General features: G+C 43.7%; 1 protein-coding gene across 3 annotated transcripts in view; it reads right to left on the reverse strand.

The window, feature by feature from the left end:
* LOC143963454 (cadherin-related family member 5-like) overlaps window positions 1-21,779 on the reverse strand; it is a 75,069-nt gene that overhangs the window by 31,325 nt on the left and 21,965 nt on the right. For all 3 annotated transcript variants that reach the window (XM_077473085.1, XM_077473084.1, XM_077473086.1), the window contains exons 2-6: window positions 16,449-16,549; window positions 11,752-11,960; window positions 11,205-11,264; window positions 5,563-5,655; window positions 2,159-2,245 (exon numbers count right to left, since the gene is read on the reverse strand). In XM_077473085.1, coding sequence (XP_077329211.1) covers window positions 2,159-2,245; window positions 5,563-5,655; window positions 11,205-11,264; window positions 11,752-11,960; window positions 16,449-16,509 — 510 coding nt within the window. In that variant the 5' untranslated portion in view covers window positions 16,510-16,549. The remainder of the gene's footprint in view (window positions 1-2,158; window positions 2,246-5,562; window positions 5,656-11,204; window positions 11,265-11,751; window positions 11,961-16,448; window positions 16,550-21,779) is intronic.

The following is a 21,779-nucleotide window of genomic DNA, read 5'->3' on the forward strand; positions in this document are numbered from 1 at the left end:
GCCATCACAGAGCATTGCTCTGATCTGCCTCAGAAGAGACGCATGGATAAGAGTGGGGATTTCAAGGTTAATTGAGCACAGCCTATGCTCAATAAACCACAGGAGAATCGGACTCAGTAAATAAAAGCCTCCGCCACTGTTCTGACCACCCCCTTTCTTGTGCTGGAACCCCCAGCAGCACTGATCACTCGCTGTGTGCCCCCCCCCCCCCCGTGCTGCTGGTCGGCTTCCCCTCCTCCCCCTTCCCGCCAGCTGCTGCTGGGGCAAGAGATTGGTGTCAGGATGGATGGAGAGTTGGGGAGGGGGAGGGGGGGGGTCTGATAAATATGTTATGTTCCAATTGCTCCTGTGTCCATTCATCACTGAATGGACACATCACTGAAGCATAGTAAGCTGTGTTTACTATGATTCAGTTTTCTGTATAGAGCGCTTCCTATTCCTTCATCTGCAGTGCAGCAGAGGCTGCAGAGAAAGGGACTGAGGACTCTATATTAAATAGCAGCACTATAATATACTGTATGTTTGGGATCTTAGCAAATATGTTTGAAAGCAATTCAGATTTTAATAAGTTGGATGCTTTTATTGTAAAAGAACCATCATGCAATATATTGAAAAAAACATATATAAATTTAAACGTACAATTAAAACATTTATATTTACAATTTTTTTTACATACTGTCACCAGAGCAGTATAGTGTCACCATAGATGTTGATAGATAATGATCAGGATTTTTTAACTTACACTCTGATTACTTGTTACAGTGATGATCACTGTTATAAGCAATCTCTAACACTGTTCAAAGGTTTCATACATTAAACCCTGCTTACTATTGTGATGCTGTGATTGGTCACAGCTATCACATAGTAAGATCCGCTATGATTGGCCTTCTCTAGGGGAGAGTCAGAGACTTTGGGATAACCCAAAATGGCGGCATTAGCTGGAACACACACAGTAGTAGCACTTATGGTACTAACACTGTGTCGCTATTATGCATGTGCTGTAACATCTAAATTTAAATGTAGACTAGCACTATGTACAACAGCTACACCCGGCAAGAAGCTCACTCAGCTTGGTTCCTGAGTCTGTCTTACAATGGGACATAGCTTTCTAAATTCAGTCCCTGCCAACTCCTACCACCTTCCTATCCCCCTGGCTTTTGTTTCAGCTTAGACAGGCATTGTAATCTCTGACCTGCCAGCTCGCATCACCAACCCTTCACCTAAGCTCTGGCACTGGCAGTGAGGAATGCATATGAAGTTACAGCTGACAGCTCCTCACATATGTGCCACTCACCATGGAGCCTTCAACCTCCTCCCCAACACTACTATGCCAGCATCCCCCTGCCCCCGTGGGCCTGTGTCTGTTTGCTTGTACTCCTCTTCATACTACCATGCCTGAAACCTCCCCATCAATTCAACTTCATGCCACCTTACCAATCAACACTCTAACTACCAAAGGTGAACGCAATCCCCCTCTGCTCTATCCTACATGCCCCCACTTTATTCGCCACTGTACCAATACCTTTGTGCCACTGCACCAATGCATGCTTCAGCCAAAACCACCACTGCAGTGACTTGCCCTTCTGAAGAGGCACAGGCACATTTTGTATTGCTCTATTTATTTAAATAGATATGGCATTATACAAATAAGGGCACTTATCTTGAAAACTTTCAAGACAGTTTTGCAGCCATATTAATCAGTCTATTCATTGTGTATCTGGGTGGGACTGCAGGTGACTTGATTTGGTGGTGTTTAACTTTCTTCTTATGGTCCATGGTTTGTGGGCAAGGCTACAGTGGACTGGAACCAGGGAACACATAGCAACGATTCTAGAAAGGGCTCTTCTAAATGATTTCTGCAAAGGTTCCATTTAAGAGCTATTCCAAGAAATAAAGTAACTGATGGCTACAGGGATTTATCTAGTGCATGAATGCCAAGATGAAAATTAGGGATGAGTAAGTGGCTGTTTCCCCAGGGTGACCAGTTTTATTTTCAAAGTTACATAGTTAGTCTGATTGAAAAAAGACACAAGTCCATCTAGTTTAACCAATAATTTTCATGCTTGACTGTAAAACATGCATTTGCAGTGCAAATATTTAGGAGCAAGTTTAAAAATGCCTTTATATAGAGCTTTAGGAAATAGTAGACTATACTCACCATAGTTCGGTCAATGACATACATTAAAGTATCTCCATCCCGATCCACAGCTTTTGCAGTAAATACTACCGAATCTATGTCTGCCAGCTGTAGAGAAGAAGATTATTATTATTATTATACAGGATTTATATAGCGCCGACAGTTTATGTAGCGCTTTACAACAAGAGAACGATTTAGTTGGTATTTTGTGACTAGGTTAGTGATGTAGCTGAGGACAGAGTTGTGGGTGGCTTTGTAAGTTATTGTTAGTATCTTGAATGCCTTTTAATTTGAAGATCCAAATTTAAGCCAAAATGTGAACTCAGAATACTAGAAGAAGGGTATTATGTTATATTACATCACAAATTAATCTTCTATTTACATTAACAAAAAAAAGTGCCATGGTAAAAATGTAAAAAAAAAGTTGTACTAAAAAAGAGTTTGGAAGTTTGTTTGATTATGGAAACATTTTAAAAGATTTCCCTGTCAACACTCATCTAAGAGGTCCGCTCTCACAATCTGACCATATACAGTGCCTTGAAAACTTCTTATGGCTTTCTTTCAACAATGGTTTTCTTCTTGCCACTCTTCCGTAAAGGCCAGATTTGTGGAGTGCACGACTAATAGTTGTCCTGTGGACAGATCCTCCCACCTGAGCTGTGGATCTCTGCAGCTCCTCCAGAGCTACCATGGGCCTCTTGGCTGCTTCTCTGATTATTTCTCTCCTTGCCCGGCCTGTCGGTTTAGGTGGACAGCCATGTCTTGGTAGGTTTGCAGTTGTGCCATACTCTTTCCATTTTCGGATGAAGAATTGAACAGTGCTCCATGAGATGTTCAAAGCTTTGAATATTTTTTTTTATAACCTAGCCCTACATTAAACTTCTCCATAGCTTTATCCCTGACCTGTCTGGTGTGTTCCTTAGCCTTCATGATGCTGTTTGATCACTAAGGTTCTCTAACAAACCTCTGAGGGCTTCACAGAACAGCTGTGTTTGTACTGAGATTTAATTACACATAGGTGGACTCTTTTTAATAATTTGTTGTGTTTGAAGAGAGTTAGTTAGACTCTGTTTTAGTTAGGGGTATCAGAGTAAAGTGGGGCTGAATTAGAGCTGCACAATTAATTGTTAAAAAATCATGATCTCAATTCAACCCCCCTGACGATCTCTATTGCAGAGTTTGCCGATCCTTTCATCTAACAAGTGGAGAGACTCAGCTGTCAAAAGAAAACATCCGGGCAGTCTGACAAGTTTTTAACATGAAACATTGTAACTAACTCTTCCTTTTTAGATCAAAGGGATAAACTTGTGTGTAAAGAAAAAATCCAGGCAGTCTGCCAGGTTTTTAAATGCAGGAAGTTTAACCACTTAAAGTCTAAATCTTTTTCTGACACTTGTTTCTTAAGTTAAAATCAATATTTTTTGCTAGAAAATTACTTGGAACCCCCAAACATTATATATATTTTAGCAGAGACCCTAGGGAATAAAATGTCAATTGCTGAAATATTTTATGTCACACTGTATTTGCCCAGTAGTCTTTCAAATGCAATTTTTTGGGAAAAATAAAATGAAACAGTAAAGTTAGCCCAATTTTGTTTGTTTTTATGTGAAAGATTAAGTTACACCGCGAGAATCGTGATCTATCTTCTAAGCAAAAAAATTGTGATTCTCATTTTAGCCAGAATCGTGCAGCTCTAGGCTGAATACAAATGCTCACCACACTTTTCAGATATTTATTTGCAAAAAATGTTAAAAAACATTTAACATTTTCCTTCCACTTCACAATTATGTGCCACTTTGTGTTGGTCTATCACATTTACGTTTTTGGTTGTAACATGACAAAATTTTAGGGGTATGAATACTGTGTCAAGGCATATGTTGTGTAAACACAAATGGGCTGGACCTTTTTCTATGTAAATAATTCTCCAGAGTTTTGGCCTTATCCAACATATCATATGGTGTATTTATAGGACCACCATACGATTCAATTCTGTCTTGGAAAACCTCACTGCAAACAAATTGGGTGACAGTGAAAGAATAATCCATTATTCTGTAGTCAAAACTTTTCCAATTTTGAATTAAATTAAAATATCTTTGAGTCTACCCAATACTGATATTTATATCTTTAGTACATGCCTACCAGTTAAATATTGCAATTTCTACTTAAAGAGGAAGTAAACCCTGATGGGTTTACTTCCTCTTTCATTCCCTGCAAAGGCATCGCATAGTAGTCCATTATGTGTCACTTACCTGACACAGGAGCCAGCGAAGTCACCGCTGTCCCCTGTAGTCTGGCGCATCCATCTTCTCGGTGGGTCTCGCAGCTCCGCCGCTGTCATGATGACATCACTCCTGCGCATGCGCACGGGAGCCGACACGCTCGGCATCTTCGTCATTGACGATGCCACGCTTAGTGCGCCTGCGCGCCGCTGTCTACGGCGCATGCGCCGTAGACAGCGGTGCCTGTCTTCGGGCAAATATCTCCTAAACCGTATAGGTTTAGGAGATATTTCTTGGACCTACAGGTAAGCCTTAATCTAGGCTTACCTGTAGGTCAAAGTGGTTTGTAAGGGTTTACAACCACTTTAAGTTTCTACACCGGTGGCATATCTGCATTGAACTTTCCCTCTAAGCCCACGTACACACGGTCGGAGATTTCCACAACCAAATCTGTCGGATTTTGCCCGTCGGATCTTGTCCGAAACTGTTGCATACACACGGTCGGGCCAAGTTGGTGAAAAATCCGATCTTTTAGAACGTGATGACGTAATTTTGTTACGATGGGACTACGTTCAGGCTAGTAGCCAATAGCTTTGATGTAGGAATTTGATCTGAGCATGCGTGGCACTTGGTCCGATCAAATTCTCTACACATAATCGGAATATGTCCGACCGGCCCAGTTGGTCAGGAAATATTTCCAACATGTTGGAAAATTGGGTCCGACAGAGATTCAGACGGAATCAATCCGATGCATACCACACAGAGTCGGATTATCTGACAACACGGTCCGATAAGACGCATTCCGACGGATTCTCCAACCGTGTACGCGGCATAACAATAACTTTGCGCCATCTTCCTGCTTTTTTTTTCTTTTACTTTGCTTTAAAACTAACACAATGTTGTAATTGACTCTCTTTCTGCACGACAGTAGGAGATTGAAAGTGGGAGACAGAGTAAGGGAATGTAGTAAGGAGATGTTGGAGCACATGAGAGTTATAAGAAGTCAGTGGATAGTTTATCCTAATAGCATCCATATGTGAAGTGTAAATTATGTGGACAGACCCTTTACAGGACAATCAACCTTTACCCAGTTTATCTTATGTATACCTCATCTAAAGGGAATTCTTACCACTTGTCAAACACCATGTGTAGTTGACTACACTTTTATTTTGTAAAGCGTGAAAAGTTCTTGTACATATTACTTACCTCACTGATGTTGTGTGGTAATATTGATTCTTCTAAAAAGGTTGGTTTATTGTCGTTTTCATTTAGGACTTGGACTATTATCCTAAACTGGACCTAGAAATAAATGACAAAAATATATTATGAGGGAAATGTGGTGTCTATCATTGCTGATCTGTTGTCTTGCTGTTATGCTGATCCACCAGGAAAACCCAAAGATTGTTATCTGCATGCTTCTCTTGCTTCAGTGAATCAAAACATTAAAGCAAGAGAGCCAGCATGACACCTGGGCAATTTCAGAAAGAGAAGTCCAAAATGGCAAACTTTATGTATATTACTCTAATGATAGGTTTTCTTTGGAAGGAAGAGAGGAAAGATCCCTGGTGCCGCACTTCCACGGAGTCCTATGGTGGTTTGAGAGAGACAACCTCAACCTGGGCTCCCGGCAGGCCATGCCCCCAAGGCGTTTCACTCCGCTCCAATGGGGATTCCTACGATTAAGCTTTGAGGGCCGCAGCAAACTGCATTAGGGGAGTGGCCTGTCAGGAGCCCAGGCTGAGGTTGTCTCTCTCATACCGCCATAGGACTCCGTGGAAGTGCGGCACCTGGGATCTTTTCTCTCTTCCTTCCAGTGAGACACAGGAGCTGGGGCGAGCTCCATCCACTCCTGCAGCAGACACGGCATCACCCACACGACTTCCTATATTGATCAAGCCTGAGCGGCACACTAAACAAACCGGTTTTCTTTAGAGGTGAATAGAGAATCCTGGAACTAGGGGCCAAAGGGTTGCACAGGAACATGGAATTGTTTTGAGTTAACACAAGTAAAAGGAACCACCACAAGGTACCACAAGAAGCACTGATCTTGCCTTAGAATTATTTTAGGGTGGCTCAGGTTCATATGCATTTTTTTCAGTTTGATTAAGTTATATATATATATGTGATGCTGATAAAACTATTGGTCACTTTTTGCTGTAGGGGCACATTGGCCTCAATGCCACTCACATGATGCCTCCAGGGCCGATCCCATGATTACGGACACCTGGGTGCAGAAATATTTCTGGCACCCTCACATAGGTGTGGTTATCGTACTGACTCCTCCCCTTTACATATGTTTCTATGGCAATGACTGCACCTCTGCATGGTTTGTACCTCGGTGTAAACCAGAGTAATCGCTCCCTCGCAGTTTGGTGCTCATTAGTGAGTGCACTACTGAGAGGGAGTGATTACGGTAGTCTGTACAAACTACACATACCCTAGTTCTGTATCAGCCCATAGCTGCCTAAGATAGAGAGATAGATATATAGATAGATATGTCCCAGGTGATTTAAAAGAAAATACAATACAGTGTTACAAGTGATTATGTAGGGAGACGGCGCTTGTCATGAACGTCATGTGACGCCTTCACGCACTGTCTGGGACCTCTTCTCCCTCCTGGCCCACTACTGCCTCCTGGCTAGAATTAAAGTAGCGATATGCCCAGGGAGGTAGCACACAGCTGATAGGGTAACCATATTTCCAAACTGCAATTCAGAGACACCCCCCAACAACACCCCCCCATCCAATCCCTCCCCCCCGCCCGCCCAAAAAAAGATGATGACTTGTGTCACCTTCTTCTTTATTACTATTTTCTCAGTTCCCCTGTGTCTCCTTCATATCTCCTCACTTGTCAGCTTCATTAGTGTCCCCCACTTGTGTCACCTTCTTCTTTACTATCCCCTACTTGTGTCACCTTCTTCTTCCTTACTGCCCCCCACTTGTGTCACCTTCTTCTTCTTCATTACTGTCCCCCACTTGTGTCACCTTCTTCTTCATTACGGTCCCCCACTTGTGTCACTTTCTATTCCAATCCTCACCCCTCTGGTGAGTGAGTGAGTGAGTGGTGGTCTACTAGTCTGACATCAGACATTGGACCGTGGGTGGGAGGAGGAGAAGATGGGTAGCCGCCAGCAGTGGATCTGGGCCAGTCAGCATTCAGCTGATACCACCGGGCAGTGGGCCGTGGGCGCCTGAAAAATAGGTGGGTGGAGTCAAGACATTGGAGATCACACCAGTCCCTGCCCTGCTGCCTGCAACTTACTCTGGGAGCCGGACAAGGAGGAGGTGGATGGAGAGAATCAGCAGTGCAGTGCAGCACTGTGATGTCCACTAGGGCTTGATTTTCGGCACCCCCCTCTGCCACAACTTGCTGCGCCTGGGCCCTGGATGTCTCAAAGCCACAAACTCACATATCTGTATCCTTCAGGTACATAAATCTGTCACAGACACTGACATTTTTTATACCTTTATAACAGTGGTTTCTTAAGACCTTGGGCCAAATATAATACTTTTATATATATATCATCTTTGTTTTAAAAAAAAAAAAGCATCATGAAACATATTACTTCCTACAAAAACTACAATATAAATGGGTTTTCTACATGTCAAGGGCTCCTTGCAACCAGTGACACTGACAGAGGACAAAGCTGATGAGGATTAGTTCCCTATCAGGTCCACTCACTTCATGAATAACAGCAGATATTGGACAGATGCTATAGAAAATAGCAGGCTTTCAAATGGTTACTGATCTTCCTGCTGTCAATCACACAGGTATGGACCTGATAGGAAATGTAGTGTCTCTGAATCCTCATTAGGCCCAAGTTTTGTCATATAGAAAAGTAAGTATACCTCAGGGGGCATTCTCACCTCACATTTGCACATATACAAAGGTTGTGGTTACGTGTGGCTTCAGGGTAGGGAATGCCTCCACCGCTTAGGATTGGCTGTCCGCAGTGACAGCTTTCTGGTGGGATAGCTCAAACGGGTTCCGACTCCTGTCCAAACAAGTCTAAACTCATCCCTACTATGTATGCATGTGGAACCTGTCTTATTTAAACTTTGATATCTAGAGTCTGATGTTCGCTTTCATATCATGTTATTATTGCAAGATCAATAGAGCTTTCTAAGAAAGAACAATAGAGCTGTTCTCAGAAAGAACACTATGGATGCCTATGAGTCTGGCAAGGGATTTAAAAAGATTGCCAAATTATTTGAAATTAATCAAATTGTCAAGACATACAATTGCTAATTTTCCAGGACTGATCAGCTCAGCAAATTCAACCCAAGAACTTATTGTATGAGGCTAAAACATGTCCCCAAGACTCCCATAAAATTTATTTTGAGGCTGATCAGAATAACTCTCGCAACAGTTTTGTGTCAAAGTGCATTCGTCAACAATCAGAAACTGATTGCACCATTTCAACCTCCATGAGAGGTGTGTTAAGAAAAAACATTTTCCGTCCAAAAACAACATAAGAGCAAGATTACAGTTTGCCATTGAACATATAGGCAAATACCAGGCCTTCTGGAACAATTTACTAAAGACTGATCAATCATAAAAAGAGTTGTTTGGTCACAATAACAATAGACATGCTTGCTACCCACCAAAGACAATACTTCAGGAGCACATCATACCAACTGTGAAGCATGGTGGTGGAAATGTTATGGCTTGGGGTGGCTTTACTGCTTAAAGGCTTCAGCAGCTTGAATTATTGAGTCAACTATACATTCTGCATCATATTAAAGTGTTCTTGATAAGAATGTGAGGCCACCTGTCCAAATGTTGAATCGGAAATTAGACTTTCCGCACAATAATAATGTGAAGCACATTAGCAAATACAGCAAGGAATGGCCAAAAGGGAAGAAATTGAGGGTTATGGGCTGTAATAGTTAAAAACCCTGATTTAATTCCCATTTAAATTCTATAGGGAGATTTTTAAATGGGAAATTCATGCAATAAAATGATGAACATATTGCAACTGAAAGAGTTTTACATGAAGAAGAGGTCAAATGAATAAAAAATTGAAAAAGGCATTTTTGTGTTCTTATTTGAATATATCCCCTTTATCTGTAAGAAGTGATTAAATGTTGATCAATCATTTGCCTGTTTAAATATGTTAAAAAAGTCAATCATTTCCATTATGTCTACTTCCACATGACTGTATATGATAACAATACAAACTCAGCACAATAAATGGGTATACATTAAGCACAGTTTCCACTGGATGGCAGTATTCTGGAAAATTACAGTATATAAATACATATTTATATATATACACGAACTATAAAAAGTTTGGGGTTAGTTGCAGCTGTGGTAGTGCTCCAGGACCACACGAAAAGCAGTTTTTGAACAAACAGGAAGTCCTTATTTCTCCAAAGATAAACAAAACAATGCTTTCAGCAGCAAACAGAAAATGGCTTAATTTCAACAAAAAAACTAAATTAAAGCCCGCTTATCTTCAGCACAAGGCTTTTAAGTGCTCGAAGTATCACCCGATCCTAGCATTTTTAAGCAGCTCCCAGCAGATTGCAACAGTTAAGCCTAGTACATTATCAGGTGGCATCGACCGGTTCAATAGAATATTTGGCCTGTGTGCACGGCAGCCGGGCCAGCTTCTGACGAAGGGGCATGACCGAAAAAGCTCTGCCAGTCTGCAAACGATTAGCACTCTCATCTGCTGTGTTCTGGCAGGGGGCATTCCCCTCAGCAGGGGGAGATCGCTGTACTAACATTGCATAGTTAGTACAGTGGCTCCTCCTGTGCCCTTCAGTTTTTTTCATTCAGCCCACAGGGTTGAACGAGAAAAAACTAACAGTGCTTTGGGCCTCATGCACACAGAGCTTAAAAAATGTCACAATTACAGCATTTAGCATTTTTTTTTTGTAAAAGCTCCTCTGTGTTAATCTATTTGTCCATGCAAACAAAGACATTTACAGGCATATTAAAGTGGAGAAAATTAAAAGTCAGCCTTTACAAAAGCTGTAGCTGCTGACTTTTAATAAACACACACTCACCTGTCCCACGATCCAGCGGTGTACTCACCCCAGCCATTTTGTCCCGGTGTCCTCCCTCGGTGGTGCCAGCATCTTTACTATTGGCACCTGGCTGTAACAGCTTGCGGCTCCACAGCCGGGTGCCCACTGCGCATGCACGAGTGGCGCTGTGGTCTGTGACTAGTACCAAAGTCTTCTGGGACCTGTGATGTGTCCTAGAAGACTTCATGAGGGAGGGGGAAGGAGAACTTCCAATTCCGATCACCTCAGGCGATCGAAGCAGATGTGGGAGCGGGTACCTGTCAAAATATAAATGAATATTCTGGCCAATAGAATGCATTAATGCTTAAACACTAGACACACCTAAATGCCTCTATTGACAAGGCTTTTGCAGCATTTTTTAAGCAGCTTTCTCCTTCCAAGGGTTCTGCCATTTAGAGGGGTATACAGGCGTCCTGTGTGCATTATGCGGCCTTATGCAGTTTTCAGACACTTTTTCACTCTCAATATTCCACCCCTGCTCTAGAAGTTTCTTGTCTTTAGGAGCATCTTCCTAGAGGTAGGTTAATTATTTTAACTGTAGTCAGGGTTGGAGGCTCTTTCCCACCCAAAAATCTCTCTCAGCCCCTGAATTCCAGGTCCCAAATGAGGACTTACTAATTCAGAAAACACGGTAAATCAGTTCTCTCCACTCTGACCAGATTACCACAAAACCCCTAACCCTGCATGGGTAAGAAACCAGGAGTAAACCTGGGTTCTTCCACTTTAAAGGGACCACAACCCAAATATAGGCAAAATATAGCACTCATCCAGGACTCATCCTTAGTGTTCTGTACGACATAATAATATGTTACCATAGCATATCCTTCTTCAGAGCAGGATAAAGTAACTAGGAGAACTGAGGAATTCAGTGCCTGAAACAAAATAAAAGATAAAGTTAAATAGCCTCATGCATTCTCATTCATTCTATGATGAAAGACCAACACCTTTAAGAGGACCATTGATCATGAGTCTATACCAGGGGTTTCCAAACTTTTCAAAGGGCCAGTTTACTGTCCTTCAGACTTGTAGAGGGTCAGATTGTGGCCAGCAGGGGTAGAAAATGTCCCAGGCCCAACCAGCATTAGTGAGAATAAATATGGTCTCAGGGTTAGTGGTCCATCGGAGGAGGAGTAGTGCCCCTATTAGTAGGAGGAATAGTATCCCATCATTGGCATCAATGGAAGAAATAGTGACCCATTGTTAGTATCAGTGTGAGGAATAGTGCTTCTTATCATTGGGAGTAATAATGCCCCAATGGTCTGATAAAGGATAGTAAAGGGCCACATCTGGCTCTCAGGCCACAGTTTGGAGACCCCTGGTCTATATTATTATAATATGTCTTAGTCAGCAATGTCATACCTCTCGATCTAAAGTTTTTCCCGATGACACATTGAGCCAAACGTTCTTCCCATCCAAGTAAAACCAGTCAGCGTCCGTACCACTCAGACAGAGCTTTACTGTGCTGGTCACGGGGTCCCCGAACATGCTAAGGTTAGCCACAAATGTCCCATTAGGACTGTTTTCTAGGATCTCTGTGAAGATGTTACTACCACTAGAGCACTGATCTCCTGAGTGTAAGAAAGGGAGATATTGTTAGTATATGAATATACTAGAGTCATACAAAGAAAGTCTTTTTTGCTTTTACAAAGGTCTGACATGAATTATGCTGGTATGTAATGTGTAAATGGAAAACAAATATACTATATTTCCTTTATATAGCTCTAATAAATGAAGCAGTGTATGCATTATCTGTAGGAGCTTAAAATCAAATGTCCCTAGTTATAAGTTATATAGTTAGTTAATAGTTATAAAAGCACACAAACTATGCACACCACTTCATGGTCAAAAACTTACATACAGTGCAAGATCCATGCAGTTAGTGTTAGTGGTGGAAACTAAACCCAGAACCCCGGTACTGCAAGAGAAGCCCACCAACCACACTGTTTTACTTCTCCTGGGAACTTTATTGGAGATATGTGTGCTTGAGTTCCTAGGTCTGCACATCTACTGTTGCCTATGTAAGGGTCCCTGTTGGATTTATTTTTTTTTGTAGTAGGTCTTATTCACATGGACATAAATAGTGCGTACCCATGCAAGGACTGTTTTTGCTGTCATGGGGTGCATAGGTGTTCTGTGCATCCATGTGCAGGCAGTCCCTATTGTATCAAGTGAGAAAATAAACCACCAGAGGAAACCATAGGTTGTTGCTAGCATCCCTAATAATTGAAAGTAGGCAAATAAGTACCCTCCTGGTACTAATGGGACTTTAAAGGCAACTCATATATTAAACCAATAAAGCATGGGTCTTCAAACTATGGCCCTCCAGTTGTTCAGGAACTACAATTCCCATCATGTCTAGTTATGTCTGTGAATGTCAGAGTTTTACAATGCCTCATGGGATGTGTAGTTTTGCAACAGCTGGAGGGCCGTAGTTTGAGGATCCCTGCAATAAAGTATAAAATGTAAAATGTTATTTGATACATGCATTAAATAGGTGTATGCATCACCAATATAAAACATATCAGAACAGTGGCGTAGCTAGCACATCGGGCACCTGGGGCCAGACTTTTTTGCACCCAACCCCCAAGAAAAATGGTATGTGGCAATATGGCGGTGCCATGTCAAAACTGTGGGTGTGGTCAGATTGCATCAGCAGTGGGAGGGGCTCAAGGGGCCATATGCTTTAATGACTGTGACACAAGTGAATATATATCAGACAGTACAAACCTCAGTATGCTCATTTTGATTTGATAAAATAAAGCTGTTCTATTGCATATCCTTTACTACACACAGCTAACCTTAAAAAATAAACATGGTATACTTACCTGCTCTGTGTAATGTTTTTTCACGGAGCAGCTTGGATCCTCCTCTTCTTGGGTCCCTTGCCAGTGCCCCTGGCCCCTGCATCTTTCTGGGTGCCCCCACAGCAAGCAGCTTGTGTCCATTCACACACAGAGCCATGGCTCAAATCCGTTCCCTCCATCTTCTGATTGGCTCACTGGCTGTGATTGACAGTCAGTCAGGAGTGCGAGTCCCCAGACAGACAAGGCTCTGGACATCGCTGGATCGAGAGGGGGCTCAGGTAAGAATTAGGTGCATAGAATGCGTGTATTTACAACCACTTTAAATAGAATGTGCTGTACTTAGAATTCTTTAGTTAGGAGTAAGGAATGTAAAACACAGTGTGGAATTTATCAAAACTGGTGCAGTCAGAATTTTGAACAGTTGACATTTGACTGCCCATGCAGCTGCTGCATCCCAATTGACTTTGGCTGGATTGCCTGCACAGGAATGTACAGAACACCATGCATCCCCATGCGGTACATACTGGGCATGGATGCATATGCTCCATGTAAATAAGGCCTAATTGTCATGTGGGCCAGATGGCAGGAAAGTGAAAATGTTGGGTAATTAAGAGAGAAGTATGGGAGTTTTATTTATGAATCATACTTACCTAGGGAGGTGCTGCATCTGTCCCCCACTGGCTCTAAGGCTGAGAACTGAGTAATCAAACAACCGATCACTCAGTTCTCAGTGCTCTCTAAGCAGAGAGTTGGTGGCTGTCAGTCTCTGGCTCTGCCCCCGGACGGCTCAGGCTCTCAGCATGCTGAAAGGCTGAGCTGGGTGCCGATCCAGGCATGTGGGCATATCTCAACCATATAGTTGTCATCTTTACCCAGCCTGGACCGATCCTGTGACATCAGCCAAGAGCAGGCTTAAGCCCACTGTCAGCTGAAAATGCGTCACAGGACTGCAAAACAATCTGCACTGATGTGATCAACAGGAGAAGTACAACCAAACAGGCTTTAATAAATCTATCACATGACCTGTCTCTCTGCTCCTGTTTGACATTACTTGCGACAATTAATAAATGTCCCCATTTATGTTGTGAACTCACCCTCCAGGGCCCAGGCAGGCTCTTCCTCAGCCCAGGCTTTAAGACCCCTTTCACGCCAGGGCGTTTTGCAGGCGCTCTAGCGTTAGAAATAGCGCCTGCAATCCGCCCTAAAACAGCTGCACCATTGTCTGTAGTGTGAAAGCCCGAGGGTTTTCACACTGCAGCAGTGTGCTGGCAGGACGTCAGGAAAAGTCCTGCCAGCAGCTTATTTGGAGCGGTGAAGGAGCAGTGTGTTTACCGCTCCTCCCCATTGAAATCAATGGGGCAGCGCTGTAATACCGCCGTCAAAACGCCGCTATTGCGGCGTATTGCCGGCGGTTTTAACCCTTTCTCGGCCACTAGCAGGGGTAAAATCGCCCCGCTAGCGCCCGAAATGCGCAGCAAATTCAACGGTAAAACGCCCGCAAAAAATAGCGGCGTTTTACCGCCGACGCAATGGGCGGCGTGGTATGAAAGGGGTCTAAATCCAGGCTCTCTCTCCCTGAAGCTGGAAGGTCTTCAGGCACTCTCTTTCCTAGTCCAGAGGGCCTCCACGATCCCCCTCTCATAGTCCAAGGCTTCCAGACACCTGCTGCCCAAGTCCAGGGCCTCCAGACACCCTCTCACCTAATCCAGGACCTCCAGGTACCCTCTCACCTAGTCCAGTATCTCCATTGTCCCCCACCTATCCAGGGGCCTTTGCCACACCAAGCACCATTTGTTAGTCAATGGCCTCCTCTGCTCCCACCCCCCTAGTCCAGGGCCTCCTCTGTGTAAGGCCTCCTTTACAGTCTAACTCATAATAAGAGCCTCCTCTGCACCCTGCTCTCCGACTCCAGGTCATTTATCAACCCCACTTTTCAAGTCCAGGGCCTCCTCTACCTCCCCCAGTCCAGAGCCTCCATTGTACTCCTCTCCTAGTCCATGGCTGCCTCTGTATATCCCAGTCCATGGCCTCCTCTGCAACCCCTAGTCAAGGGCCTCCTCTGTTCCCCCCTCCTAGTCCAGGGCCTCCTCTGCATCCCCCCACTCCAGCACCACCTCTGCACACACCCACTCCAGCACCTCCTCTGCACCCCCCACTTCAGGGCCTCCTCTGCATCCCCCCAGCCCACCAAGACATTCTCTGCACCCCCCCAGCCCAGGCCCTCCTCTGAACCCCCCTCAGTCCAGGGCCTTCTTTGATGCCTCCCCTTCGCTGGGATGCCTCACGCAGAAAAGACATAGGCTGCTTGGTTACTGGGCAGGACTAGGAGGGAGACATGCCCATCCATTACACTTGATCAAGCGGCAATGACACCCTTAGAGCAGTGGTTCCCAGTGCGGGTGGGGGCAGCACCCCTGGTGGCACCACCCTAGATGCCCCCCCCCCTGCCCCCCCTAGTTTCGGCCTTGTATCAGAACATGATGAAGTGACTGACAACAGAATAATCAATGATGCCGTGACAATGTCTTCTCTTTGTGCCCAGGCACACAGAGAAGACATTGTCACAGCAGGTTTTATATCAGTGATGTATGCACCTATATTATGCATGTATCAAATACAATTTTACATTTTATACATTATTAATTTAATATATGAGTTGCCTTTAAAGCCCCATTAGTACCGGGGGGTACTTATTTGCCTACTTTTATCGTATCAATTGGGACAAAACCGCTGCATGGACACAGCCTCTGCTGTCAATTTGACATCCGCGTGGGTGCTTGTCCCTGAATTCACAGTACATTCTGCACTCGGGGACCTGCACCCATATAGTTGTCAAATTTGGAGCAGCAGCTGGGTCCCAGTTGACATGAATGAGACTGCTTGCATGCGGATGCACGGAACACCAAAAAATCATGCCTACCTAACTCATGAGCAGAGTTGGGAAGAGTTGGGAGAATGCAATAGGAACATCCAAGACATATCAAGAACCGACCAAGCTCTACAGGCTTTTTCTATAACTAAAATATGCCGTTTGGGTGGATTGCCCCTTAAATGTGTTAAATACACCTGGACAAATAGAAACCTTTCTCTGAATTCATTTAACACACACATATATGTTTTTTTTCCTTGTTCTATTTTAAAATATACATTTTAATGTTGTCTATGAGTTTTGTGGTCATACTTTGTTTTATTAGAGTATTGGCTTTCCCTTCCTAGTTTTCTTCTCCCAGCAATATAATATGTATACTGTACCTGAAGTCATTTGGAAAGTAAGGCCGACTGTCAATAATAGGATTTCAGCCGAGGGAAGCATGGCCACAGTGTTCTGATCTCCAGTGTAAAGCTTCCAAGCTCTGACAAATAAAAATATGGCTGATGTAAGGCACAGTGAATTAGAAGGATTTCAGGATAACAGCCCTAACACCATTCTGAATATGACAAAATCCTACACCTACAAGGCATTGATAAAAAGCAGCAGAATAAAGTGTTTATACTGTCCAGGTATGGGATGAAGTTTTTATTAAAGCTGAACTCCAGCCTTATCATCAGTCTGGGGCGGTTGTACCGAGGCTCCTCTACTCTGAAGCTGCTTACTCTGATTTCACTGATGCAGAAAATCAGATGGAGCCCGGCTGGCGGACGGCCATAGTCATCCAGCCCTTTCCTCGCCTGCTTTATTGCCCCTGACTTGCCCCTTTCATTTACTGGATTTAAAGGAGTTGTAAAGGCTCTTGTTTTTACACCTTAATGCATCCTATGCATTAAGGTGATAAAACACCTGGCAGTCACTGGCCCCCTAGCCCCCTGGTTTACTTACCTGAGCCCCTTAATCTCCATCGACGGGGATGCACCGTCCTTCTCTCCACAGAGCCCTGAGTTTAATTGGATAGATTGATAGCAGCGCAGTCATTGGCTCCCGTTGCTGTCAATCAAATCCAATAACCCGGAGGGCGGGGCCGATTCATACATTCAGCTTCTATGGACACCGAATTAATGACTTGGAAGCGTGCCCGCAAGGTAACCCCCTCGGGAGATCACTTCTCCTAGGGGGTTATCTAATGCGGGGAGGAACCGCGAGAGCCACCGAGGGACCCCAGAAGAGGATGTTCGGGGCCACTCTGTGCAAAACCAGCTGCACAGTGGAGGTAAGTATGACATGTTTGTTATTTAACCACTTGCTTACTGGGCACTTAAACACCCTTCCTGCCCAGACCAATTTTCAGCTTTCGGTGCTCTTACACTTTGAATGACAATTACTCAGTCATGCAACACTGTACCCAAATTAATTTTTTGTCCTTTTCTTCCCACAAATAGAGCTTTCTTTTGGTGGTATTTGATCACCTCTGGGGCTTTTATTTTTTGCGCTATAAATGAAAAAAGACAGAAAATTTTGAAAAAAAACGCATATTTCTTTGTTTCTGTGACAGAATTATGCAAATTATTAATTTTTCTTCATAAATTTTGGCCACAATTTATACTGCTACATATCTTTGGTAAAAATAACCCAAATTAGTGGATATTATTTGGTCTTTGTTAAAGTTAGAGAGTCTACAAGCTGTGGTGCGAATCGCACAAAATTGATCACATCTGATGTACTGGTGGCCTATCTCGCTTCTTGTGACCCGAACAAGTCAGGAAAGTACAAATACCCCCCAAATGACCCCTTTTTGGAAAGTAGACATTCCAAGGTATTTAGTAAGAGGCATAGTGAGCTTTTTGATGTTGTCATTTTTTCCCACAATTCTTTGCAAAATTAAGATTTTTCATTTTTTTTCTCTCCACAAAATTGTCATTGTAATAGGTTATTTCTCTCACGTGGCATGTGTATACCACAAATGACACCCCCAAAAAATTCTGCTACTCCTCCTGAGTATTACAATACCACATGTGTGGGACTTTTTCACAGCCTGGCCACATAGAGAGGCCCAATATGCAGGTAGCGCCATCATGTGTTCTAGGAACATAAATTACACATCTAACTTGTTGACTATTTATTACACTTTTGAAGCACCAGGACAATGACACGTGACACTGATGACAGATGGCACTGATACGTGGCAATGATGACACTTATACGTGGCACTGATGACACGTGGCACTGATGACAGATGGCACTAGTATGTGGCACTGATGACAGATGGCACTAATATGTGGCACTGATGACACGTGGCACTTATACGTGGCACTGATGACACGTGACACTAATACGTGGCACTGATGACAGATGGCACTAATACGTGGCACTAATACGTGCCACCGATGACAGATGGCACTAATACATGGCACTGATGACGCGTGACACTGATGACAGATGGCACTGATAAGTGGCATTGATGACACGTGACACTGACAACAGATGGCACGTGACATTGACAGGTGGCACTGATGACAAATGGCACTGATACGTGGCACTGATGACAGATGGCACTAATACGTGGCACTGATGACAGGTGGCACTATGTGGCATTGATGACACGTGGCACTGATGACAGATGGCACTTATACGTGGCACTGATGACAGATGGCACTGACAACAGGTGGCACTGGGGGCAGGTGGCACTGGAGTGGATGGCACTGGGGCGGATGGCACTGGGGCAGGATGGCACTGGGGGAGGATGGCACTGGGGGAGGATGGCACTTTTTTTTACTTTTTTTTTTAAATCAAATCAAAGCAAAGCAGAACGGCTGCCGCTGCAGCCGTTCATCTCTCCCCTCTCACACTCTGTCTGTGTGAGGAGGGAGAGCGGCGCTGAGAGATGATCTCATATGTTTACATATGAGATCATCTCCCATTGGACACGCCGATCGCGCTGTAAACGGCCACTGTGATTGGCCGTTTACAGCGATCTGTGTTTGCCTGTTCCCGGGGGACACGGCAAACACAGAACTTCCCCGATGCGTGCCCGCGGCGGCGCACATTGCGGAAGTAAACATTAGGACGTCCAGGGACGGCCACCCGGACGAAAGCGCCTGCTCTACGGCCGTTATTTAGCTATAGGGCGGGCGCGAGGTGGTTAAAAACAAAAAAAACAAAACAAAGCTTTAATAACACTTTAAGTTCTGTCAATTATAACGGTCCAAGCATCACATGTGGGCATTACCACAGCTTCTTGTTTTCAGGAAGCTATGTACAGCTCCTCACCAGCCCCTCCTACCAACCATGATCTGTCTGCATTGCATAGAGAAGCACAGTAATGTTGTCACTGGGTCTCTAATAAGGTATGTAATGAAAAGGAAAAAGTTTATTTAAGAATTTTATCAGCATGCCAATGAGGGGGAATGAAAGAACCAAGAAAGGTAAAATATAACAAATGGGCACTGTCTCCGCTCATTTGTTTGTACTGTTGGAATACTGGTGAGGGGATGCACTGGACACCTTTGCTGCCATTGTGCTATATGTTGGGTGTCCAGTGCATCCCTGTGCCTGTAAAGTGTTATGCCCTGTACAAACAATCCGACATTCCGACAACAAAATCCATCGGATTTTTTCCGACAGATGTTGGCTCAAACTTGTCTTGCATACACATGGTCGTACAAAGTTGTTGAAAATTCCGATCATCAAGAAGTGGTGACGTACAACACGTACGATGGAACTATAAAGAGGAAGTTCAATAGCCAGTAGCCAATAGCTTCTATCTTGTAATATATTCTGAGCATGCGTGGCACTTTGTGCGTTACAATTGTTTACACACGATCGGAATTTACGTGATCGGATTTTGTTGTCAGAAAATTTTAGATCCAGCTCTCAAACTTTGTGTGTCAGAAATTCCGATGGAAAAAGTCCAATGGAGCCTACACACGAACGGAATTTCCGATAACACGCTCCGATCACACATTTTCCATCGGAAAGTCAGACCATGTGTACAGGGCATAACTCCATATTCTCCTCTCTGTGATTTATGTACATTACAGGGATTTTGAAATTCCTGTGTGTTTGTCTGTGTCCATTTGAGAAAGTGAGTCTAATGGGAGAGGTTTCTTAACCACTTCCCGACCAGCCGCCACAGTTGTACTCTGGCAGGTTGGCTCTCCTGGGTGAATCGCCATCATTGTATGTCGGGTGCATACATGGCGATCTGTGGGCGCACGCTAGCGGGGGAGCCAATCAGCGGGTCCCATGGACTCGATGTCAGCCGCCCACCCGCGATCGCTCCACAGAAAGGCAGAACGGGGATCTGCCAGTGTAAGCAAACAGATCCCCGTTCTGTCAGGGGAGTAGAGTGAAATTGTCTGTCCCTAGTGATTAGGAACAGCGATTCCTCTCTGCTCCCTGTCAGTCCCCTCCCCCCACAGATAGAAAGCACTTCCCTAGGGAACATTTAACTCTTTGATTGGCCCTAGTCTTAACTCCTTCCTTGGCAGTGTCATTTATACAGTAATAAGTGCATTTTTATAGCACTGATCGCTGTATAAATGTCACCGGTCCCAAAAAAGTGTCAAAAGTGTTCAATCTGTCCGCCACAATGTCACAGTCCCACTAGAAATCGCAGATCACCGCCATTACTAGTAAAAACAAATAGTAAAAAAAAAAAATGCCATAAATCTATCCCCTATTTTGTAGACATGATAACTTTTGCGCAAACCAATCAATATATGCTAATTGGGATTTTTTTTACCAAAAATATGTAGAAGAATACATATTGGCCTAAACTGAGGAAGAAATTTGTTTTTTTTACCTTTTTTTGGATATTTATTATAGCAAAAACTAAAAAATATTGTTTTTTTGTTCAAAATTGTCACTCTTTTTTTGTTATTAGCACAAAAAATAAAAACCATAGAGGTGATCAAATACCACCAAAAGAAAGCTCTATTTGTGGGAAAAAAGGGACAATTTTATTTGGGTACAACGTCGCATGGCTGCAAAATTGTCCGCTAAAGCGACGCAGTGCCATATCGCAAAAAATAGCCTGGTCAGGAAGTGGGTAAGCCCTTGTACACACGGTCGGAGATTCCGACAACCAAATCCGTTGGATTTGGTCCGTCGGATTTTGTCTGACGGATCTTGTCCGAAACTGTTGCATACACACAGTCGGACAAAGTTGTCGGAAAATCCGATCTTTTCAGAACGTTTCATTACGACGGGACTACGTTCAGGCTAGTAGCCAATAGCTTTGATGTAGGAATTTGATCTGAGCATGCGTGGCACTTTGTCCGATCGGAATTCTCTACACATGATCGGAGTATGTCCTATCGGACCAGTTTGTCTGAAAATATTTCCAGCAAGTTGGAAAATTTGGTCCGACGGATATTCCCGACGGAAACAGTCCGATGCATACCACACACAGTCGGATTATCCGACAAAACGGTCCGATAGGACACATTCCGATGGATTCTCCGACCGTGTGTACAAGGGCTAAATCTTTCCAGGGCTGAGGTGGTTAATTATCAACCAACTGCTGCACCTGCAAAGCTCTAATGAGGAAAGCTGCTGGGCCTGCATCCCTTTAGATGTGATTTCCTATTGGGAGTATCTCACCAAAAATGACATTTTTGTTGCAGGAGATGCCTGAAATCTGACTTGTATCTTAGTGCAGACTTCTGGGAAAATCAGTGAGCCAATCACAGTGGGAAATTACATATCTG

The sequence above is a fragment of the Lithobates pipiens genome, unplaced genomic scaffold (assembly GCF_037356315.1).
Source record: "Lithobates pipiens isolate NorthernLeopardFrog02 unplaced genomic scaffold, aLitPip1_a1.2 Scaffold_8, whole genome shotgun sequence".
In the NCBI taxonomy this organism is placed as follows: Eukaryota; Metazoa; Chordata; class Amphibia; order Anura; family Ranidae; genus Lithobates; species Lithobates pipiens.